We start from the raw sequence: 23,580 nt of genomic DNA, 5'->3' as shown, positions 1-23,580 counted from the left end.
TATGCTAAATAATTGCTGCTGCTCCATTTAGGGCAAGCATTTTTTCTGAATTGTTTCACTGTTGAAATTAATTCTCTAGTTATGAAAGCAAAGGCTGCAACAAATTTTCAGCTGAGTTTATGAAGTCCTAGCAAACTCTTGGCATTCTATGCATTACGTCAACCAGTAACAGCCATCCTAAACTATAATAATTGAGTGATAATCACAAGATAATATCTATACTTCCTGTCAGACAAAGCTACCTAATATCTCAAAAAGCAAGAGTTTGTAAGTCCTTTCCGTCATTTGTTTCTGAACCAACCAACTTTCCTAGATGTTTTGATAAAGTACTGATCACAAACTGTAGTTCATACATTATGTTAGAAATACCATTTGATAATTTAGAGAATTAGAATTGCAAAACTTTTTCAATCATTGGTTTCTTAATCAAATGATTGTCCTAACTGTTTGTCTGGCAGAATAAACTAGTCATTATAATCAGAATGTTGTCATCAGTAACTTTTTCTAACAACTAAAACTGTCTAACATCTCTTAAAGTGTTTACATATCTGACTCATTGTGCACTGACAGATAACTATTTTCAGCATCTTTCTCCTCAGTAGCTGAAATGAGATGATCCAAAACAACAACCTAATCTTATCCTGACAGATCAGTCTCAAACTCAAATTTTTCGTAAAACTAAGGCACAAGATGTTTATCTTGTGAGGTTGTAGTTTATCAATGAGCTCTATGCATTTTTGTGTGTCACACAGATGATAGGTTTTGCATGTTATTATACAAATTATCAGAGTTCTATTTGTCGATCTGTTGATCACGATTCTAGCTGCTGCTATGCCACTGAAAGGTACGAAAGTCATGGAGAAGCTTCAGCGCTGGAAAATGTATTCCTAAAGTGTTTTGTTGTAGTACTTTTTCTGCTTTATGGTAAGTTTTCCAAGTGGCTGATGCACAAACTGAGCTTTGTCGGATAATGTGGGGTGGTCCAGAAGCTAATGGTTCCCCTATCTTAACTAGTAGTGAACATTTACTGCCATTAATGCATGTACAATTATTGTGGAAGTTTTACTGTCTTAACAAGTGGATGTTCTTCCATCATCTAGTATGAGCATTAAAAGTCTAAACCCATGGAAATGGAATATTCATAAGTCAGGAAAAATATCACCAACATGAAGAGTCTGGCACCGGGGAGGTGTGATTTAGGAGAAATCCTTTCTTGGATATATGACTTGTGAAAATTCCATTTCAATGGGTTTAGACTTTTAGTGCTCATACTAGATGATGGAAGAACATCCACTTGTTAACACAGTAAAAATTCCACAATAATTGTACATGCATTGATGGCAGTAAATGTTCTTAAATAATATTATTAATTATACTGATCTTCCTTAGAGTAACTGGGGATAATTTGTAACAAACATGTAATTCAGCAAATATTATTCTGTAGTTAGTAACCAAATGATTATAACGACTTGTATTACTTTTTCTTTTTTTCACACCACGAAGACGGTATGGATTGCCTAAAGCACACTTTTAAGACAAGCCAGAGACCTAATACAATATCTCACAGTCCTAGTTTAACTCTTTAGTAATTACTCTCATTTCATTACCTTTCTTCTGCATGGGTATAGCTCATATTTCTTGGCTTATATTTATCGTTATTTTTCTGAGGTATATCTTTAAGTTCTATGACATGGCATCAGTCCGAGAAAAAATTAATTCGGATAACTTACGACTCCTTTATAAGGACGTTAAACTAAATACACATTACTAAAATCCTGCATTATAAAGTTTGAAAAACATTCCTTGATATATTTAACGTAATCTTTTATCTACTCAGAATAAAAGAAGAGTAAATTATGGCAATTTTTCAAAATTAACTTTCGCCAAAAAATACATTTTATGAAAAATCGCCACAATAGAATTTAAAATAAAATTACAATGCAATATTCTCGTTATTAATAAATACAATAATAATGCTTTATTTAATACTTAATTTAAATATGTTTTATTTAGTTTGTATTACTTTCAAGAGAAACTTATTTCTACTAATTTATTATTATTATTTAGCGTTAGCTAGTCTGAAACGAAACTCAGAAAAGCATCAGTTAATACTGATAGGCTTAAGTATAGTGTTAAGGGAGGTTTAGAATTGTTATACGCTTGACGTTTTGATTTCGTTAAATCACAATGGTAAGACTAACCTTAAGTTTCAAGAAACAGAATATCATCCTCTTAAAATATCTATGATTGAATTCATTATTTGTAACTTTATAATTCATCAGTTTGTATCAGTGATTTGGTAATGATGTGATGGTTTGTGTAAGTGTGCACTGAAGCAGGGTAGAGGCGTAAAAATTAAAATTGAAAGTTAGTTTTATAAATTAATAATAGTGCTGCAAATTGTAATACACAAATTTATGTTCATACCCTTATACAGTATTGAACTCAATTCAAGATATTTCTTATTCTTGAAAATACAATGTTATGTTACCAATGCCATGAAATTATAGTTATACAATTAATAACAATTAAAAAAAAGTTACATGATTTACATTTTTTTTTAAGTTCTCGCATTTAGTTTTACTGGTAGGAGTTGTTACAAGTTCAGTTATCAAATGGTACCTCCTAATTACTAGTATTAGTACAAGCTAGATAAAAAATAAGTGTTGTATTTAATAATGGTAATACTGATGAAATGTTGGCAGAAGTAATAATAAACAGTGAATACTGAGCCTTTTGTAATGTACATTCTATAAGACTAAAATCTTTTCTAAGCAGAATTAGGGAAAAATTATGATAAACTATGTAATTGTACAAGCATAACTTAGTGTGGTAACAATCAGGACTTTGTTGGTATGTGTTGTTATTGCTAAAATTATTCAGTAATATGCTGTGGCCTTAAAAAAAAAAATGTTTCTTGATCCAGAGGAATTATCAGTCTGACTTAAAGCATAAAACTTGAATTATAAATAAAATGATTGAAAGATTGAGAAGTGCAAAAAAACTAAATATCACTGGTGTCTATAATTTGTTAGAGAAATGGTATAGATACAAGTTTACTGTATTACTTCATTACATGGACCAATGAGCATATTGTTCACATTTTCAAATAATAAAAACAAAACATTTTGCTGTCAGAATTACAAAAGAAAAAAAAACTAATATTTATAATCACAGGTTTAGTGTTTACTTTTTTTACTTGAGAACTTCAATTGAGAATTTTTTTCAGATTTTATCTTTAGATATGTGTGTTCAGTTTGCTATTTTTCTTTTTCATAGGGAAATGAAACATCACTTCCTATGGAGATGTGTTCCACATGTAAGTAATCTGAGAAAATTGTCATATTCTTTAAACCTTTGTTATAGGTCTTCTTGTTTTTATTGTTCTGGTTGGATGAAAACTTTATCAATGGCATTTAAAATAAATTTATTTTTTAAGATATGTAGTTTAGATTTTTTTTAGATTACATTCATTGTTGCATGGAAGAATAACATTAATTTCCAGGTTATTGTTTTTTTTTGTTTCCTAAATATTTTTAAGCTAATTTTTTTATTGTTAATTTACAGAAATATGTGCACTAATTTGTTTAGTTGCTTTAAGATACATTTGAAATTGTGGTAAGAAAAACAAAGGCTTACCATTAGGGGTTAGCTGTATGATACATTTTGACATGACAATCTTAGAAATATTTACCATTTACTCATATAGCAAGTTTTACACTTTTTCATCACTCTTAACATAGTAGCAGCCAAACACCTAAAATATTGATCATTAACATTTTGTTCGCACATTGATTAATACTTGGGGAAGGAGGATGCACTTTCTCTTTTCACACACTGATTACTTTAGAAAAATTAAATCTTGCCATATTTGAATCAGTGTATTAGCTCCCAAGCATCTATATATTAATTTATTAAGCTTTGCACATGTATTTCTTAGAAACCTCAAGATGTGCATTTTTCACTTGTGTTTCTTTTGCATACAATTTTTTCTAGTTAGGTTGCAGTACTGGATTTATACTACCATGTTATATGCCTAGCAATCCAGTCCATATAAGAGTCAGCTGATCTGCTTACACTGTTCGTAAGAAAGGTAAGGAGCAGCTCCACTCCAGTTCACACTGTCTTCACCTGCATAGTAAATGTCATAGATGTGTATACACAAAACCATAAATATGTATATTACCCTTTATCTCCAACGGTTGTTATTGCTTGAGCATGGGTAACATACAAATATTTTTTAACTTGTACATTTTGGTAATTTAACCTTTCTATAGGTGAAGATTTTTGTCGTTGTGGCCAAGTTGTATGAGCACTAGCTGTCAGAGGAGTTATATCTATCATAACATTTAAGCCATTTATTCTTGAAAATGAATTTTCAAGAGATTTGCAACCTTGTTTAAAATTCGTTAGTGCACTAAATCCTGTCTCACTTACACTTTAGTTGTTTTACATGTGCAGAAATAAACCTAGCAAATGTTATCACCTGCTAGATTTAATGAGAAAATTTAATTGAAAGTTGCTGTGTGTTTGAGTTTGTGGTTACTTCAGGAACACAAATGATATGAAAAGTCAGGATACATTTCCAAGCGTTATAATAGACGTATGTGTTCACGATATGTAATCCAACATGTTATACAGTGTAAATTATCAAAACATCACACATATCAATTAGACACAGTGATATACTGTATAGCTAATGAAGATGGACAAAATACAGTCCTCTACTACTAGTAGGGGGTCTTATTCAAGCTGAGTAAAAATACATTTGAAATAGTCTTAAAATATGAAAGCATATGCAACAATAATAGTAATTTAACACAAGAGTTGTTGGACAATGCATAACTAACTGACTTAAACCTTAGTAGAGGTAAGAGTATGTTTAATATTGCTTCTGTTTGAATTTTATTGGTTTATGATTTCTTAGTCGATGCTGATGAAATCAAAAGACTTGGAAAGAGGTTTCGTAAACTAGACTTGGACAATTCTGGCTCTCTCAGTGTAGATGAGTTTATGTCATTGCCCGAACTTCAACAGAACCCACTAGTGCAAAGAGTTATTGACATATTTGACACTGACCGGAATGGGGAAGTTGACTTTAAAGGTAAGTTATTTAAAATTACTTAATAATTAAGGAAAGGAATGGAGATTAGACTTATATTTATAAATAAAAATATATTTATTATTCTGCTTTTATTTATTATCAGATATTTATTGTTATTGACCATGTTAATGAAAAAGTATATTTTAGTTTACAGAAAAGAAGATATGAATATCATGTTTTTATAAGAACATTCCTAAGAAAGAAGATAGTTAAAAATGCATACAGCTATTCAATATATAATTAAATGTTAATGTAGTGATTGGAGATAGCTGAACAAGAGAGACATGTATTTCAAGATGTCAGGTATGGGTATTAAAACTTTTATTAAAATAAAGACCAACATTTTTACCTTATGTCATCTTCAGGTTAACAAATGTATTTCTAACAAAGAATAGTCCTGATATCAAAATTAAGAAATATAATATTTTTTTCAAGTTTTTTTGGATCTATCTTCTGTACATTAATACTGATTTTGGCATCAGTAGCTACAGCATAATTGAATTTTTACAATTCTTTTATCTTTAGGTAATAATAAAATTAGATCTTGGTTTATATATTGATTTAATTACATTTGAGTAAGGTTATAAAGTATAGGTTAAGGTCATGAATCCTGCATGCTATTCTGTATGTATAAGAACTGATTGGGGTATGAATTTTGCATGTTATTCTTTACCTATAACAACAGATTAGGGGTCATGAATCCTGCATGCTATTCTGTATGTATAAGAACTGATTGGGGTATGAATTTTGCATGTTATTCTTTACCTATAACAACAGATTAGGGGTCATGAATCCTGCATGCTATTCTGTATGTATAAGAACTGATTGGGATATGAATTTTGCATGTTATTCTTTACCTATAACAACAGATTAGGGGTCATGAATCCTGCATGCTATTCTGTATGTATAAGAACTGATTGGGGTATGAATTTTGCATGTTATTCTTTACATATAACAACAGATTAGGGGTCATGAATCCTGCATGCTATTCTGTGTAATTGCTGCATGTTCAGTTTTGTTTTCCTCCTAAGGTATTTAATTAAACTTAATTTGATTTATTCAACTTGATCATGTTTGTTTTTATGAGTTCATTTAAATTGTCTTATCTCTGAATTTGTGTGTGATGTATACTTTCTGTGTTATGAATCTGAAGTTAACATTACCATTCAAGAGGTTACAGGCTAAGGCCTGTTGTGCTGGTGACCCAAGATTTATTTGCCTTTATGCATCAGGAGGTCAAATGTAACATGAATTATCCTTTATTTCAGCCTACACCATTAACACTTCTGAGCCTTTACTGATTAACAAGGAATTTGTCTGTTTTTTGCTGTTTCTAGAAGTTGCCAATCATTATTAATCTTGTGGTGCTTCTTAGGCCTAATTCAATCTTAACAGATTTATGTTTCAGGTTTGTGATATTTTTTTCTAGGTGGCTTATATATTATGTACCTAATTTTTACTGATTACATGACCAAACTTCCTTTAGTTGTAGCTCCTTCCCCTGATATTTGGTTCCATTCTGATCTTTTAGCCTCACAGTTAAGTGAGGGGATTATTGTGTTGTGCCCCTTAGGACTTCATCTTATTTTGCTGGTTAGGTTGTCTACTACTTTTTCAATTGGTATCTCTTAAGTTTCTTGTTACTGGAACCATAAGTCTCTTAGTTTTATATATGTTTTTTTTTCTTCTTGGAACATTAGAGGTCATGATGCTGTATCAGCTTAAGTCTGTTTATCTTTGATTTATCCTAGAGTTTTAAGTAGGACCCTGTTTTGGTGATTTTGTCTTTGATAAAATCTGGGAAATTACTAGGCCTCGAGTGTCATTGACCCTTCAATATTCCACCCTTTAAAATATTGTAACCATTTGTCTCTATTAGAGCATTATATGCCTTAATTTCTCTCACCCTAAAAATTCACCATCTCTAGTTTTCATTTCCCTTTTCCTTGACGTTCTGTAGCCAACTAGCTTAGTTCAGAAGTGGTTCTGTAATTTCTCTTGCATCTGGCAATCATAATTGTGTCCCATCCTTTTTTGGATTTTTGGTTCTGCCTGTTTATTGTCTTCAATATAACTAGGGATTGGCAACCAGTTATTGATTGCTCTAATTTCATTCTCTTTATATCAGTATCTAAGTTCACTTTGGCATCATCCTTTCCCTGAAATAGGTGTTTTCTCTTGGGATATTGACATGATTTATAGATGTTTCTTGCACATTCTCATGTGTGTATATTACCTCTTTCTTATCCGAATTTTCTGTTTTGTCCTCTTGGGTTTGTAAATCAGTTTCAGGCCTTTCCTTTCAGACTTGCTTTGGAACATTACATGTTTGGATGAATTGTCCACATTTTAGCATGCTATCTCCATGCTCAGAGACTGTGATTTCATTATGTGGCTGACTGTCTTCTTTTGGTTCCTTCTTAACTGGAATGAACCACTCATGTTCAGCAGCTATTTTCTGCAGTGGCTCAGATGGACTGTTTTGTCAAAATGCTTAAGTCCTAGCTTCGACCCATTCACCATCTGGTCCAATTGGGAATCTTTCTTTCAAACCTAATATTTTTTAAGCACTGCTTTTTTCTTCACAACTTTATTTAATGAAATTTTAGTTAACCACAACACAGCTGTTTCCTACTCACAAGGTTCATTTGATTTTATGGATTTGGTTTTCCATAATGTTACTCTTCCCCTTAGGTATGCACATTTACAATCCCTTCAGAAGGCATTACACAAACTATAGAACCTTGATAGGAATCCTCTCTCCACCCCCACTTATTTTTTTCCTTTCCTAGGTGATGATCTGCATCGGTCGCTGGACAACACTCGTATGTTGGTATGTCACTTCTTTCCTTGCATCCAGATCTACATCTTTTCCTAGGCCCTTCTGTTTCTGCATGGCGGTATGGATCAATCACAACAATGCTTTGGGCCAGTAGTCTGCAGGCTACAACACTTTGCATATCACTGTTTTTGAACTTCTGTCTCTGTGTTGGATGTTATTTCCATCTTATCCCCTGTCATTGTCTGGGGATGGCTCCTTTGGACAATTAACCAAATCCTTCTTAGCTTGATAATTTGGTTTCACATGTTGAATCACTTCCTTGTTACCTAGCTCCATTCATTAATTTTACCTAGTAGTGTAACAGAGTAAGTGGTAGGTCTTCCATATTTGGTTTACTGTCAGGGAGGTTTCAGCTGTCTGGCTCTACCATGTCTAGTGGGGTGGACATTTTTATCTGGTTCTTCCACTATGGGTCTTTGGTCTCCTCACTTTTTAGATAACAGGCAGTCTTTATATCATTCATATTTTCTTTCTGTATATGTCACTCTCACTGGTGTCATATGCTTCCCAGTTAGGTGGATCATTTATGTGGTTAATTATTCCTTTACTTTATTTCCAGTTAAACCACTTCCTTGTTTTCAGTGTTACATCCTTTACATACTAAATACAATTCTTTAGAAACAGTCAGAGGGTGATGATTATCTGCTGATGTAGATGCAGTATTGCCTTTAGCAGAGTTGAGCTGTCACTTGCTGGTTGACATGGCCTCCTGATTGCATTTATACAACTGGAGTTGAAGTGTCACATTAATAGATGACATGGTCTCCTTGTAACATTTACAAAACTTTCTGGTTATTTAAAATAGTAATGCATAACATACATAATTTTTGATGGGTATTTACCTTCCTCCCAACTTTTCTGGTGCACATACCTTTAGCCATACTTTGAAGTTGAGGTTCAGTATAGGAGTGTGGAGGGAGTCACGTGCATCACAAGCATATCATGTTACTATTGGTTAAGAGATGACACATGATGATTTATGTGAGAAGCATGTTGGAATATAGTAATTCTAGCAAGGGGGGAGCACATGGCTTGTGGAATGTCTGAAGAAAATGTTTGCATATAGAGAAAAAAGCACTGAATAAGAATAGCTAATTTTGTGAGAAATAAGTGCCTATCAGAAAAATAGTTTCAGTATAGGACACTTATAACATTGGGTCATCGGTCATGTCAGCTATTTGGTATGAACTGGTATATTTGGTATAAAGGTAATATTTCAGTTGCTGCCCCTTGGTGTCTCAGCAGTGTCTGAAAGCTTAGAGCCCTAAAAATTTGGTGGTGGGAAAAGCACAGCTTCATGTGTTGCATTATGCTTAACAAAAACGTTCCAGTGAGTTGGATAGTTGGAATAACCTAAAATGGTTATAATCAAAAACTGTAATTTTGGTTGCTTGATTAGTTATTTGAGCCTTGAAACTAATAGATTAAACTGAACATTAATGAAAAAAAATAAACATAATAGAAATATTTCAGTTACTTGTTAGCTGAAGTAATTTGAAAACAGTAATAATTGGAAACGATAATTTTTATTAATGTATTATTTCTGTCAAATTGTGAAACAGTAATAACTGGAAACAATTTTTATTAGTGTATTATTATCATGAAATTGTAAAACAGTAGTAACTGGAAACAATAATTATTAGTGTATTATTTTCATGAAATTGTAATTTCAATTATTGGATGTTTAGAATAATTGGAAACCCTAATTTTGCTAAATAGGTTATTTTATGACATTAACTAATATAATTGTAACTTTAGTCAGTGGATTGTTTCATGTGACACAAATAAGTAATCAGGACTTGTAGGTTATTGCTTATAATGATAAAGAAATTAATCATCCACCTGTAACCAGCATAGTAAATCATAATACTAGTAAGAACTGTAAAAGTATTTTATGAAACTTGACAATAACACAAAGTGGATTAATGTGTTGTTATTTTTTAAGGTAATTTATGTGTACCAACAATCTTGAAAAAAATTTCTTTTCAGTGTCATATTAATTTGTCATTTTAAAATTGGTTTTATTATTTAACAGTCTGGGTAGAATCAAATTCATTTCTGGCTCTTTGTAAGCCATAATTCTCATTAATGATATTTGTTCAAAATATTTTCAAAAACCAATTTCTTCAAGAATGCATTAGCTGGAACTTATTTATTAACCTCTGATAATTCTATTTATTCATATTAATAATTTGATATCTACCATTTAAGAAATAAATGTTTAATTATGGGAATGTTATTTCTGCTATTTTAATTTGATATAATAACCTTGTACCCTGAAATGCAAGCAAAAGTTTTAGTAGTCATTGAATATATTGTGAAAATCTCCGTTCTTTTTATTTCTATGATCAACAAATATTAATTTTTCCAGCTGAGAAAAAAATTTAATGCATTTTCACGTACTTAATGAAAAGAAAAATAAAAGTGCAAGTTTTTTTTAGAACTAAATATCAGATCACAATGTCCATTTATGTCAGATATCAGCATCATCCAACATTGAATAGTACTATGTGCTTGGCATTAAATGATTTGCGTCACAGTGCTTTTCTTGTTAGATTTCCAGATGTTAAAGCCTGAAACAAATACTCTGTACATTATAAAGATGCAATCTTTGCTGAGAAGTTTTTAATGTTTGTGGTAACAGAGTATTTAACTTTGTTGAATTCACAATGTTTTTAAATTCATGTTATAGTTCTGAATTAATAACTGATGAATTACTAATTTGTATTTGTTTCCATTTGGTTGGGCAATGAAATTTTTAATTCAAATGATGAAGAACAGTCTTTATGACAAATAGTGAGAGAGCCCAGTGAGCTGTTGTACAGTGTAGGTTGGGATATAAATTTGATTTATATGTTTTCACTTAACTGTTTTGTAGAATTTAGTTTACACATATTTAAAAAAAATATATGTAATAGTTATAAAATTATTGGGTTAATTACCTGTTTCACCAGTAATTCTTCATGTTATATATTTAGTTCTTTATTTTATAAATTTGTTTGTGAAATATTTGATGTTTATATATTTTTGAGTTATTCTTTGTGATAAAAATACACTTTAAAGTTGCATTTTCATTATTTTGAAAATCATCAAAATTATTTTAAGATGTGGAACTTAAATTGTCTTTTTAATTATTTTTTATTGAACTGTTTTTCAGAGTTCATTCAAGGTGTGTCTCAGTTTAGTGTTAAAGGAGATAAGGAATCAAAACTAAGATGTAAGTATCAATCTTGTTGGTGCTATTTTGTAATTTAACCATTATTTTTAAACTATTATTAATTAATCTGTTAGCCTTCCTAATAGCATAGCTTATTTTGCGAGACTGTAGTTTTAGTTTTTACTATTTGTTATGTAAAAATATTGGAAATACACACACACACACAGTATATATATATATATATATATGTATGTATGTATGTATATTTTTAACATCATAAGAAGTTTTTTAATATCAGTGAAATTGTTAGATAAATCTCGTATGCAAACAAATAGCCTGGAGCTATAGCTTTATCATGAGTGTTAACACCTGGTAAGTAATAAGTTAAACCTGAACACACAATGTACAATTACTTTTCTTGTTTCCTTAATATATTTAGAGCTGTTTTACTTGAGAGTTTTGCTCAGCAGAATAAACTGTCTGTTAAACAAAATTTGACAATATTGTTAACAGAACTTCATATTTTGAATGTTTTGATTGTTAATAAACCTGTACTGTGCATACAGAGATTTTAATAGATTATTAGAATAAAACTAGTCTACAAACCCCCAAAAAATATGCTTCTACAACATTTATAAGATTTAAAACTAATTAAATTACACAATAAATTGTGTTGATTGTAATCAGAGTCAAAACTAATATCCTGACTGGAATGCTCAAACTACACAGTGATATCTATGCTTTGGTAAGTCGGGTAATTCATAAAATAATGAATAAACTTTTACATCACTTAACACCAAAAGTGATAATTGTAGAAAAATTAAAAATTCATTTAAGTTTAATCATTAAAGAGTATATAATTTTATAAGTGTATAATTATTGATATTTTCTATTGTTTGCTAATCTAGTACTTTGTGTTATTCAGTTTTCTTGGCTGTGTACATTGTTATTACTCAAGATAAAGAACAAACAAATGTGTATTTAATGTTGAGCTATGAGTGGATGTATTAAACAGTTTATTGTGCCTTGTATCTACTTTATAATTCTTGATTCTCACTTCATCATGCACATCTCTCAGTAGTGTAAGGTAAAGGTATTCTAAGTGTTGCATAAAAGAGTTATAATATTTTGTTTGATAACTAGTTAAAAAGATTCAGTGATAATTTTGATGCTGCTAGTGGTCTCTTGAAATAAAATCATTGCTGGAAACAATATTGTCCTGTGAGCTGATACATAATGAAAGTACAGTGATTCTGCTGGTATGTTTGTAAAGGTCACTGAGTAATTTTTCTACAGTTATAGAAATAGATGCCTATTGTATTGGGTGGTCTAGGTATGGCATTTCATCACACTAAATCATAGAATTTAATTTTAGAAATGCATGGTTATAGTGTAAAGAAACCGTTTGAATTAGAATACAAATATAGTTTTTGTTTTAAATGCTTGTTTAAAGATTTTTCACATGTTTTGCTACAGTTTTTTCCCTTTGGCTTGTTAGAAACCACAACTAGATATGGCAGACTGTTTTGGAGCTGTTTCTAAAGCATTGTCACTGAAACAAAGTATTCTGACATTTTTAAAGTAAAACATTGTAAATATTGAAAAAATGTAATGAATGTGTTTGAAAATTAACCAGTTTTTTTGTCTTTTGTATTTATTAAGATATTTCATTTTACCCTTAGTTGCCTTCAGGATTTATGACATGAACAATGATGGTTATATTTCCAATGGAGAACTTTTTCAAGTGTTAAAGATGATGGTAGGGAATAACTTGAAAGAAACACAACTTCAACAGATTGTTGACAAAACTATTCTCTTTGCTGATAAAGATAATGATGGAATGATCTCCTTTGAAGAGTTTTGTGCTGTAAGTAGAAATTACAAATATAAATGATATAAATATAACATGCATCAGAGAACAAATAAACAGTACAGTATTTCTATACTTTCACTTATTTGTTAAGCTAATCCTTCTTATTAATTCACTATAATTTATATTTAAAAAATCTGAACATATGTGCTTTTTATTATGATGGGATTAGACACCAATGTATGGGTATTAACACTTTTACTAATAAAGCAGAGAACAATGCATTGACCTTCTTAGGTCATCTTCAACCCCTTTGCTATTTCAACTCTAAATCAGTTCAGTTGCAAAAGATTGGTGTGAAAAGTCACAACATTAGTGTAATAATTTCTGTGCAATCAAAGTGGTTTAACTTGACTACTTAATAAATACATTTCTTCAAGCCACAATTTACATAGTGATATAACAGACCAACATGAAGGCCAAGGAGCTTTCCAAACAAGTCAAGGATAAAATTATAGAGGCACAGATAAGGAGAAAGTTAAAAAGAAAATTGCAGTGTATCTGACTATCTCTTTGATTATGGTGAAATCCATCATTAATAGAGAAATGTGCTTCATACCACCCAGTCACTAACCCATATCATATCACTTTTCCAAACTAAGCAACCAGGCAAGCAGAAAGCTAGTTAGGGATGCATTTGTGAAGTTAGCAGTGACTTTGAAAGATTTGCAATGTTCGATGACTGAGATAAGAGTCAGTGTTCATATATCTACAGTATCTCAGTTCTTACACAAAGCTGACCTGTGTGGGCAAGTGGAAAGAAATTAGCCACTACTAAAAAAGAATCATCTCAAGTCTTGTATGGAGTTTGTGACAAATTGTGTATCTGTATCTCAGAACAGCTTGTATGGGTATTAACACTTTTACTGATAAGGAGAGAACAACATTTCAACCTTCCAAGGTCATCTTCTTAACCTGAAGATGACCTTGGAAGGTTGAAACGTTGTTCTCTCCTTATCAGTAAAAGTGTTAATACCCATAACAGCCATTCTGAGATACGTTTTTATTTCAAGTGAGTTTCTCGTCATCAGGAAATAATGTAACTGATGCTGCAGATGTGGCAGAAGATTATGTGGTCAAACAAAAAACAACTGAGTTTTTTGGTCTAAATTCAGAATGTTATGTCTGGTGCAAATCTAACACAGCATGTAACCTAGTCAACACCATCCTAAGTATGGTGGTGGCATAATCATGTTATGGGGGATGATTCTCATCAACAGGGACTGAGAAGCTTGTCAGGACTGATGGAAACATGGATGGTGCAATGTACAAGCAAGTCTTATAGGAAAGCCTGCTTGAGTTAGCCAAGAATCTAAAACCATCTTGAAAATTCACACTTCATCGTGGATTATGACCCAAAACACAAGGTGTAAGTCACACTGGAGTGGTTTCTAAAGAAGAACGTGAATGTTATGGAATGGTCCAGGCAAACTCCTGACTTAAATCCAATAAAAAAATTCATGGTGAGTCTTTGAAGGTTGCAGCTCATTAAAGGTCTCCAATGAACTTGTCAGAATTGGGGCAATTGTTTCAGGAAGAATGGGCAAAAATTACACCATCCCGTTGTGTAAAGCTGGTATAGACCTGTTGAAAAAGACTCGCAACATAAACTGTTGCCAAACGTGCTTCCACCAAGTACTGATTAGGGGGCTGAACATTTATGCAATCAGCAGATTTCATTTTATATATTTTCAGGTTTTGATAACAATTAATTTTTTTCACATATAAGCGTTAGGTTTAATTATTAGAGTTTTGAATAAAAACTAGTTCATTAAAAAAATTACTACTAATATGGTCCTTACCTCCTCACACAGTATTAAGTGTTCTCATTATATTTGCAAACTTTATACATCTACAAGCTTTGTGCACTCTCCTTATTAGAATTAGTACATTCCAATGTGTGTCTGTTGCAAATCATCATGTGTCATCTGTTAACCAATAGTAGGATAGTGTGCTTACATGATGAATGTGACTTCCTCTACACTTTTCTACTGATCTTTCACTTTTCATTTGTCAACTTTTGATTATAGATGTTTTCTACTGTGTTTTGCGGCTTCACATGATACATTTTTTATTTTTGTTTGAGGTGATTATATATTTGGTTATACATTACCATATTTCTTTCAGTTTATTGTCATCACTTTTCTGCACAAATCTGAAATAAACATTATCATTCCAGTAGTCGCACCAATGACAAATCTTTTGTGTCATACATCAGTTGAGGGAGACTTAGTAATGAATCTTTCTGATTTTGTCTGTCAGGAGATTGAATGACACTTGGCTTATTCTCTGAAGTCACAACATGGTAACAATTTTGATCGTTTTTTATCTCCTTGTGAGTATGCTATTTCTTCCCAGTTCCAGCCTGAAGATTCCAGTCGGCCTTGTTCATTCTTCGTGGATTTTATATCTTAGGTTTTTGATGTTTTGTCTCTCTCTCTCTGATTTCTATTCTCTTTGTTGCATGAGCATTCTTCTCAACATTTTTATGTTTTTCCCTCTCTTGATATATGGGTCTATGTTAATCACTTCCAAGCTTACTGTTGGGCTGAACTTGTGTTTGTAGGTCACCTATTGTTGCATATCTTGTTGTCTTTTGTGGAGGGCAATGGCTTCTGAATCTTATGTTAACCTCAAACATGCCCACCTTTATGTTGCCATTTCTACCCTTTTCTTGTAACTGTCTTCCATGCATCTCTCTCCTCTTGTAGGCTTTCCACAGAAATCTTGAGGTGGAGGAATGTGGAAGGAGTTTTGTTTTGTGTGAGCATACTATGCTACTGTTAGTTAATAGATGATGTATGATGCTTTGCATGAAAGGCATGTTGGAATGTACTAATTCCAACAAGGAGAGCGTGCAAAGCTTGTGGTATGCATAAAGAAAAGGTTTGCATATAGAAAGCAGCACTAAATGAGAATAGCTAATCTTGTGAGAAGTGGTAGGTTGCTATTGGAAATACATTTCTAGCATAGAAAAATTATTATTTGTATTTCATCAGAATGTGATATTATTGGTAAGGACAAATACTTTTGCAAGGCACTATTACTATGAGTTGTGGGAAGAACCTTGAAAGAAGTTTTAAGTTGATAATAACATTATTCTTCTGTGTCATCTCACACATGGAAAAACTTAGGGTAAAAAAATAACTAAAATTGGCATTTTTCAATGTTCATTCAAAGCATGGTTATGTTGCTCATGCTTCATCAACATTTTGAAGTGAGAGAGGAAAATCATTTTTGTCACATTTTGAAGAAATAATGTCAGAGTGTCGTATCGCATTGTACAATAGAAGTACCCATACATTCAGCTTTAATTTGACCCACTTGTAATACCCAGAATATTAACACTTTAGAACTTAACTATGTTTGTCTCAGTTTTTAATTGTGTTTTTCGATGGGGTCATAATCTTTGATTGTTCTCTAATATTCCAAGATTGTTGAGTAATCAGTTTTCCAGGATTTGGTCAGGCAGAAATGGAATTTGTATTTCAAGAAATTATTTATTTTAGATGTTTATTTTTTTCACTTGCTTTTTTTTTTCCTAATTTGGATAAATAATATTTTATTTTTTAAAATGTGAAAATAAAAGATGACATGATGCAACAAGAAATAAAAATCAAGCTCTGCATAAATTTTATTTCTCCCAAGACACAAGAGAGATTAGGAATAACAAATGATAAACAATGATGAACTTAACAAAGTATTATTACAGAAAATATAAAAGAAAGGCAAATAATTTGTAGAGTGAGAAAGTGTTTTGTGTGTGTGAGAAGATCAGCCTTACTCAGAGCATTATCAATTGTTATCTTGCTACATACAGTGTTTAAATGTATTGCTATGGATGTCTTGCATTGTTCCTCACAATATGGGTAAGTTATTTGGTTACCATTTAACATTCTCAGTTTTTATATAAGTCCATAAAGTCTCATTTTGGGATTTTATACTAATCCATTGTTGTGTGTGATCTATCAGCCTGTTTAGTGTCAAGATATTTTCTTCACCACATGCTATATGCAATGGAGTTATGTTCTTTCTTGGTTGTTTTACATTGGGGATGAGAGAGCATTGTTTGGGGTGACAATACACCAACTAAAATAGATTTATTTAAAAACCTAGGTACATAGTAACAAGTAGCTACATAAGTCAACCATCTTGAGGAAATGTACAAGTAAAGCAAAGAATAAATGACACTCTCTCTTCTCTCCAATTCTACATCAAAAGATGTACACTTTATTAACACTTATTAAGATAAAGATATGAAGGCTTGTAATAAATGAAAAACAGTGACATCAGCTACATAAAAGGGTACACTTTCAGTAATTTCTATTACATCCATAGCGTTTAACATACTATCAGCATTATTTAACAACTTTTACATGATATTTCCACCTGACATATAAGTTATATGAGAGTAGCAATTAAAACATGTGGAGTTAGTGTAGTGCAAGTCTTGCATGTATAGATAAACTGCCATCTTCTGTCTGTATGTCTTGTTGGGAACTAAGCTGAAAGAACTGGAAGATCTGGAATCTTCTGCAGCTGGGAACAACCCTGGCATTGGGGACAACCACACTTTAGGTCCAATGACATTAAGTTTTATATGATTTGGCATCATAATCCATTCAAACTTACAGGGATAGAATTTTAGGCGAATGGTCCAGCAGTTAGAGTGGACTCATCTTCCTTTAGTGATTAATGCCCTGTGACCAGGTACTTGATGTCAAATAATGTAAAAGGTTAACTGTATATAACATTTCTCATCCATTTTTGTCTGTCTTGAATAAACATCTTCCATCTGAATGGTATCAAATTATATTTCATGTGCCTTAACAAAATTGTTCAAACTTGCATATCCATCTGGTTAGAATCACTTTAAGTGAGAATCCTCTCCATTATCACTGGTAAGCAGTCAGTGTCAGTTGTTCTTAACAGGTGTATTTGATGTTCATCTTACATTGACATTTCATAACATGTTCTAAGTCCATAGTTTAGCTTGGTAAATGCATGTGTTTTTGTAAAATGGCAGTTTAACTCATGCTAAAAGCAAGTTGAATTCTCATATATTTTACAATGTAGCCATAAGCTCAAAGACTGTAGTTAGCCTGTGAGAAAGTATAGTTGAACTGCTTGGTTATTCTAGGACATTTCAGGTAAATGAATCTCTAACCATTGAATTGTGTTTCTGTGGGAATGACATGATGGGTCATAATCTGTCAGCAGTCAGGATGTCAGCGTTGTGTAAATCACTTGACATCACTGACTGATATAAAGATCCAAACTAAAACTCATCCTTTATCATTTGTCACTGTAGATGTTGTACCTTGACAATAATACTGTTCTATTTGTTACTCTACAGACTATCATTGATTAATGCCAAACAGCTCAAACGTAGATTAGTCTGCAGTATGTAGAGCATACAGTTCCAGCTGTACTTATTCATCTATTTATGGTCTAATATCCATCTCAATGTTTTGATTTGTTTGTCTATTCTCATCAACAGTATTTCAAGGAGCTATATGCTCATTAAGATAACTTTGTGTTACTGTGTGTTTTACTGTTCTCAGTACAATATTCCTTCTTGCATATACAGCAAGGTTGTTGCAAGATTTGTACTTGACCATTGTAGATCTCATAAGGATTGTATCCTGAGATACCAAGCATCGTCTGCAGAGTTTTATTTTTTTTACCTCAACTAGAGTTATTAATAGGACTGCCAGCTGCTATTCATCCAGCATTGAATGAAATTTTGGTTTTTTCAGCTTTAAATAAAAAACTTATTGCAATTTTGTAGTCTGTACTTTCTTATTTCATGCTTTTATTTATTTTACAGAACTAAGCCTGATGTGTTTTTTTTTCTTGTCAGAGTCCTTAAAGGAATTTTTCCTTTGAGTCTTAATATTTTTGTTACATTTTCTTTAAATGATACCCCTTATGTAACATATTTTTTTCCTTAACCCTATATTTTTAATTAATTGATGTACAATATTCGATAACATTAAAAATCTCTTACATTTTGTGTCAGATAAAATTCTGCTGTCAATAATTTCAGTTATTACTAGTGGATCTTTTAAAAATCCTTTAACAATAAAAAACGACTGTTTGCTTTCAGTAAAGAGACAAGGGGATGAAAATCTTAAGAGATTGCTAATTTTTTAATTTAATGGCAGACTGACTGACTCAAATATTCTGAAAATCTAGACTAATTGTTTAACTGATCCCTTAGAATTAATTATTGTTTGTTTGTAAGGTTAATTAAAAATTTATGGTATTAAAAATCAAACCTTTATGTTGAGTATGAAATTTTTGTATGGACACGTAGCAAGAATGTCGTTCATTCTTTTTAGTCTGCATGAAAATAACTATGCATTTGTGCTTAGTTACTACTATAATGTTAACATATAGGTAGGACTTACCAAGATTTCTTTTCTTAAGGTAATATTTTCTTTATACTTTTTTCAGGTTGTTGGGAATACAGACATTCACAAGAAGATGGTTGTTGATGTTTAAAAATGTTGCATTTCTTTCATCTTATTATTGAAATATCTGTAGGCTTAGGAAATTTCTTGTTACTGTGATTTTTCAAATGTCCATACTTAGGATTAAGGAAGATCTGTGTGTTGAAAAATCTTATTTTGGGGATGAATATGTTCATCCATTTAATGTTAATGTATGTTAAAAAGTAACAGTATATCTTCTCTTATTTTTCTTATGTTGTGAAAGGATTTTGTTCATTTATATAGAAATATATGTACACTTAAATTATAAGTGCAGTGAAATATTCTATTCTATAGTTGGACACAACAACCAGAAATTACTCAACATGTATGCATACAACTATGCAACACCAGTTTTTTAGTATGAAGAATATGAATCTTAAAAGCAATCTAGTATCATTGAGGAACACTGATACTCAGTTACAAACCTGTTGTTTAGCACATTGTTTATTTCAGTCAATGCATCAAGAGTGTTAATACTTAAGACTATAAACAGAAGTTTCTAGACTTTGATGTAAGAGTTGTATAGTAGATGACTTGCAGACTAATTAATTTTAACATGCACACATGTTCAAATATGAGTAAAGTTTTAGATTTTTGTTTGGGGAATTGAGGAAAACAGGTTTATGTTTTCTACTAAATTTAACAGAAATGATTTCTGGATAGATTGTAGGTGAACTTTATTCTATTGAACTAAATATTGATTATGTTATTTGCACATAGTTTGTGTACTACTTTGTACATCTTACATTGTCTTCAGTTTTGTTAATTATAAATACAATATATTTGCTCATTTTGAGAGAACTGTAAACTAGAATGAACATCTTTTCAAGTATTTATTTTACAGTTAGCCAAGGTGAAGTGTGTATGTGTTACATGTTCTTCACGTTGCATATATTTGATGTAATCTAATGTCTTTTATTAAAATGCATACTGTAACTTAGAACCAATGTACATATAACTATGACATAAAGACCTTACTGAATCTCTTTTTTTCTTACTACCTTTGTTAATCTCAGTCAATATACAAGTTGGTAAACTTTTGTTATGCATGCTATTTTTATTTATAATGTTGTTATTTTTGGTTTTTATTTTTGTTTGTGCATTTAAAAGTTGATAAAACTCAACACTAAACTTGTAATTTTTTTTTAAATTTCCAGTCACATTAATTCCTCCTTTGAAAAACTTGCAATGTTGAAAATTATTAACTTTAAAGTAACATTATGTTATTTCCATTAAAGAGATGGCATATTTTATCAAGCAGTAGTGAACATTTACTTTAAACATGTATAGAAGGATAAAGATGTAGGTGGTACAATTAGTTGTGCAGTGTTGCCTTCATTTGTAGAATATCAGGCTATGTGTTGAAATATATGTATAATGTATTATATCATAGAAGTTTTGTGATCATAATGGTTGCTGGCTGCAGCTTGTTGTTGAGAATTGGTACATATGTTGTTTATAAAGATAGTTATCTATGTTTTATGCAATAAGATTAACATCAGAATGTTTTAACTTGTGGATTTCAGGTTGTAAGTAGTTTCATTGTGTAAAGCTTAATACAGATTTATTAAATATGCTTACAAGTTTTTGTTACAATTTAGCAATTAGAAGATTAGTGCAAAGACTACAGTATTCAATATGAAACATTCCAGTATGTCCCAACCACAATTATCACATTTGATATTTTTTCCAAATGTGGATTTTTAGTAATGTTTATATGGTTATCTAAACATCCAGTTATAAATAACAAGTCATATCAGTTTAGCCAGTGTACTGTTATTACTAATGAAAGTTATCAAATCCAATTTAGTTTTTCGAGGCACATTTTTTTTATTGAATTTTGTTTTAGATAGTAGAGTGTTTGAGAAAATATCCTGTAATGATAAATATTCCAGTGAGCTTGGCAAGTTTGGTTTATAAAGAGGAAATGTACACAGTTTTTATGTTGGGAGTAGCATATGATACAGGAGAATTTTCTCAAGTTAACAGTTGAAAAACATTAATTAGTGTAAGTGACCAAATCTTCTAATTTACAATTACAAAATGTATATTTTATTTTGCTTGTGTTTGTGTAAATATATTAGTATGATTTATGAAGTGTTACTACTCATTATAAAACACTAAAGTTAACTCAATCTCATATTCAGTATTGTTAAGCAGACAAAATATTTCTAATATCTGTGTGTAGTATAGCGTTTGTTTCATTTTCTTAAATTATCTGTACTTGTTAAATATTTCTGTGTTAATTATCATATATCGTAAAACTTGTTAAACTCAAATGTAATTGTACTTACTGAGTTTGGTCAAAATTGCTTTTCTTAAACATAAATGTTCAAAATATAATGTTATTTTTCATCCAAATAGAACAGCTGTAAGTTTCTTAACTGAGAAAAGAACAGGCTATTGTGTAGCTATCTAAGAAGTTGTGAAGAATTGGTGTTTAAATTTGTTTATTCTTCTTTGGGAAAACAAAATCATGAAGGGTTATTGGTTCATCCTAATACACAATATTTAAAAACATTTGATAAGTTATAAAGATGGAATCAAGTTAAACTAGTGGTACTGAAGTAAGGACTTTAGCTATTTTGTTTCAGGCTTCTCCAAGCAGGTTTTCAGTCAGGCAAGACAAAGATTTGTCTTGCAAACAACAACAAACATAGTTTAAGACCTTTGCTTCCCACCAAGTAAGATAGATCTTAAAGAGAAATGTGTAACCTTAATGATACAACTGGTGCTAGAGTGCTATCTTTTTGGATTTTTTTTAACTTTCTTGTAAGTGCAATATATAGTATTTTACTGTAAGCTTTGTTTTTAAACATTTTGTTCATATTTACCATTTTGATATCTTGCTTGGACTCTTACATAGGGGTTCAAAACCATCTAAAAGAGTCTTATAGAAGTGTTGTAGTGTACTCCAGTTTCTTGGTTGAAAATTTCTCTGAAACTTTAAAGGACTAAACATTTGATTTAAAACAATATATGCTAGTGTTAAAATAACTCTGATGTATTTTGATGTTGCTAAATTCAAGTTTTAAACTTGTTTTATGTACAGAACTAATATAAACAAAATATTAAATGTGGGAGAAGGAAGCTCTGTGTTTACTAACACTGAACACTTTTAGAGATAGACTTCCTTTATATAAAATATGTGAACTGTATATTTTCTTGTTTAATTAATGGTATGCAATAACCCTCTTCCCCTCATAAGCTCCATAATTAATTTTGTTGAATAACTTCTCATGTGTACCTTAGAATTTTATGTAGACTTTCACAGCGCAATTACAAATATTATGACTGTTATGTCTTCATACTGTGTATTCTGTTCAAACAGATTGTTGAATTTTGAGATATTGCAAGACCACTTTTCATTGTTTAAGAATTAAAGTGCTGTGACATTCCTTTTGTTACTCTATCATTTTTCACACTTTGTTTTTGATTCTCAGGTAATATACATTAGTCATATAACATTTCAAATCTTTTGTGCTTCACATTTGAAATATATGTATGATTTTATAAACTTATATGTTACATTGATGCACAGCTCATGTTTTTTTATGGATATCTGGTAACCAACAACAAAAGTATTGCAACTTCTCTTTCAGAAATCCAAGCAGAAGAAATTTGTAGAACAATGATTCAACAGCAGTTTAATACACATTTGACAGAATTGTCTAAGTCTAATAACACTTCATATTTTAGAACATAACATTATGGGACAGCAATAGACCTTTTTGTTTATCTAGGAATGCAATCTTTTCCAGAGGCCAATCACACTGTTTCAAAAATAAAGTATTCTTAACTGAAGATGATTTCTACTCTGCACAAACTTAGATTTTGTGTATCCTCATCCTACTAGTCTTTCTACCAATATGAAAAAAGATGGTACGTCAACACGATCAATTCTCTTAGTAATCTTAAACACCTCAATTACACCTTGTTTAACGTCTTTTTTTGAATAATAACAAGTTCATAAATATTAAATGTTCTCATATGATAATTTTTCCATCCCAGGTATTGTCCTATTTAACCCCTCCTCTAAACCTTTTCCAACAATTCAATGTCCTTTACATGGTTAGAAGCCCAAGCCTGAACTCAATAACCCAAATGAAG

At 31.1% G+C, this 23,580-nt stretch overlaps 1 protein-coding gene across 1 annotated transcript; it reads left to right on the top strand.

Moving 5' to 3' along the window:
• Window positions 1-2,075: 2,075 nt before the first annotated feature.
• Window positions 2,076-22,882, top strand: LOC143252291 (calcineurin subunit B type 2-like). The gene is made up of 6 exons (XM_076504203.1): window positions 2,076-2,190; window positions 3,280-3,319; window positions 4,928-5,104; window positions 11,104-11,163; window positions 12,786-12,970; window positions 19,433-22,882. The coding sequence occupies exons 1-6, from the start codon at window positions 2,188-2,190 to the stop codon at window positions 19,478-19,480; spliced, it is 513 nt and encodes a 170-aa protein (XP_076360318.1). The 5' UTR covers window positions 2,076-2,187; the 3' UTR covers window positions 19,481-22,882.
• Window positions 22,883-23,580: the final 698 nt, after the last annotated feature.

The sequence above is a fragment of the Tachypleus tridentatus genome, chromosome 6 (genome assembly GCF_004210375.1).
Source record: "Tachypleus tridentatus isolate NWPU-2018 chromosome 6, ASM421037v1, whole genome shotgun sequence".
In the NCBI taxonomy this organism is placed as follows: Eukaryota; Metazoa; Arthropoda; class Merostomata; order Xiphosura; family Limulidae; genus Tachypleus; species Tachypleus tridentatus.
The sequence above is the reverse complement of the archived record's forward strand: the minus strand, read 5'-3'. Positions and strand labels throughout refer to the sequence as shown.

Coding starts and splice junctions, on each gene's coding strand:
- LOC143252291 (XM_076504203.1), top strand. Junction 3,320..4,927: donor TATGGAGATGTGTTCCACAT/GTAAGTAATCTG, acceptor ATGATTTCTTAG/TCGATGCTGATGAAATCAAA. Junction 12,971..19,432: donor CCTTTGAAGAGTTTTGTGCT/GTAAGTAGAAAT, acceptor TACTTTTTTCAG/GTTGTTGGGAATACAGACAT.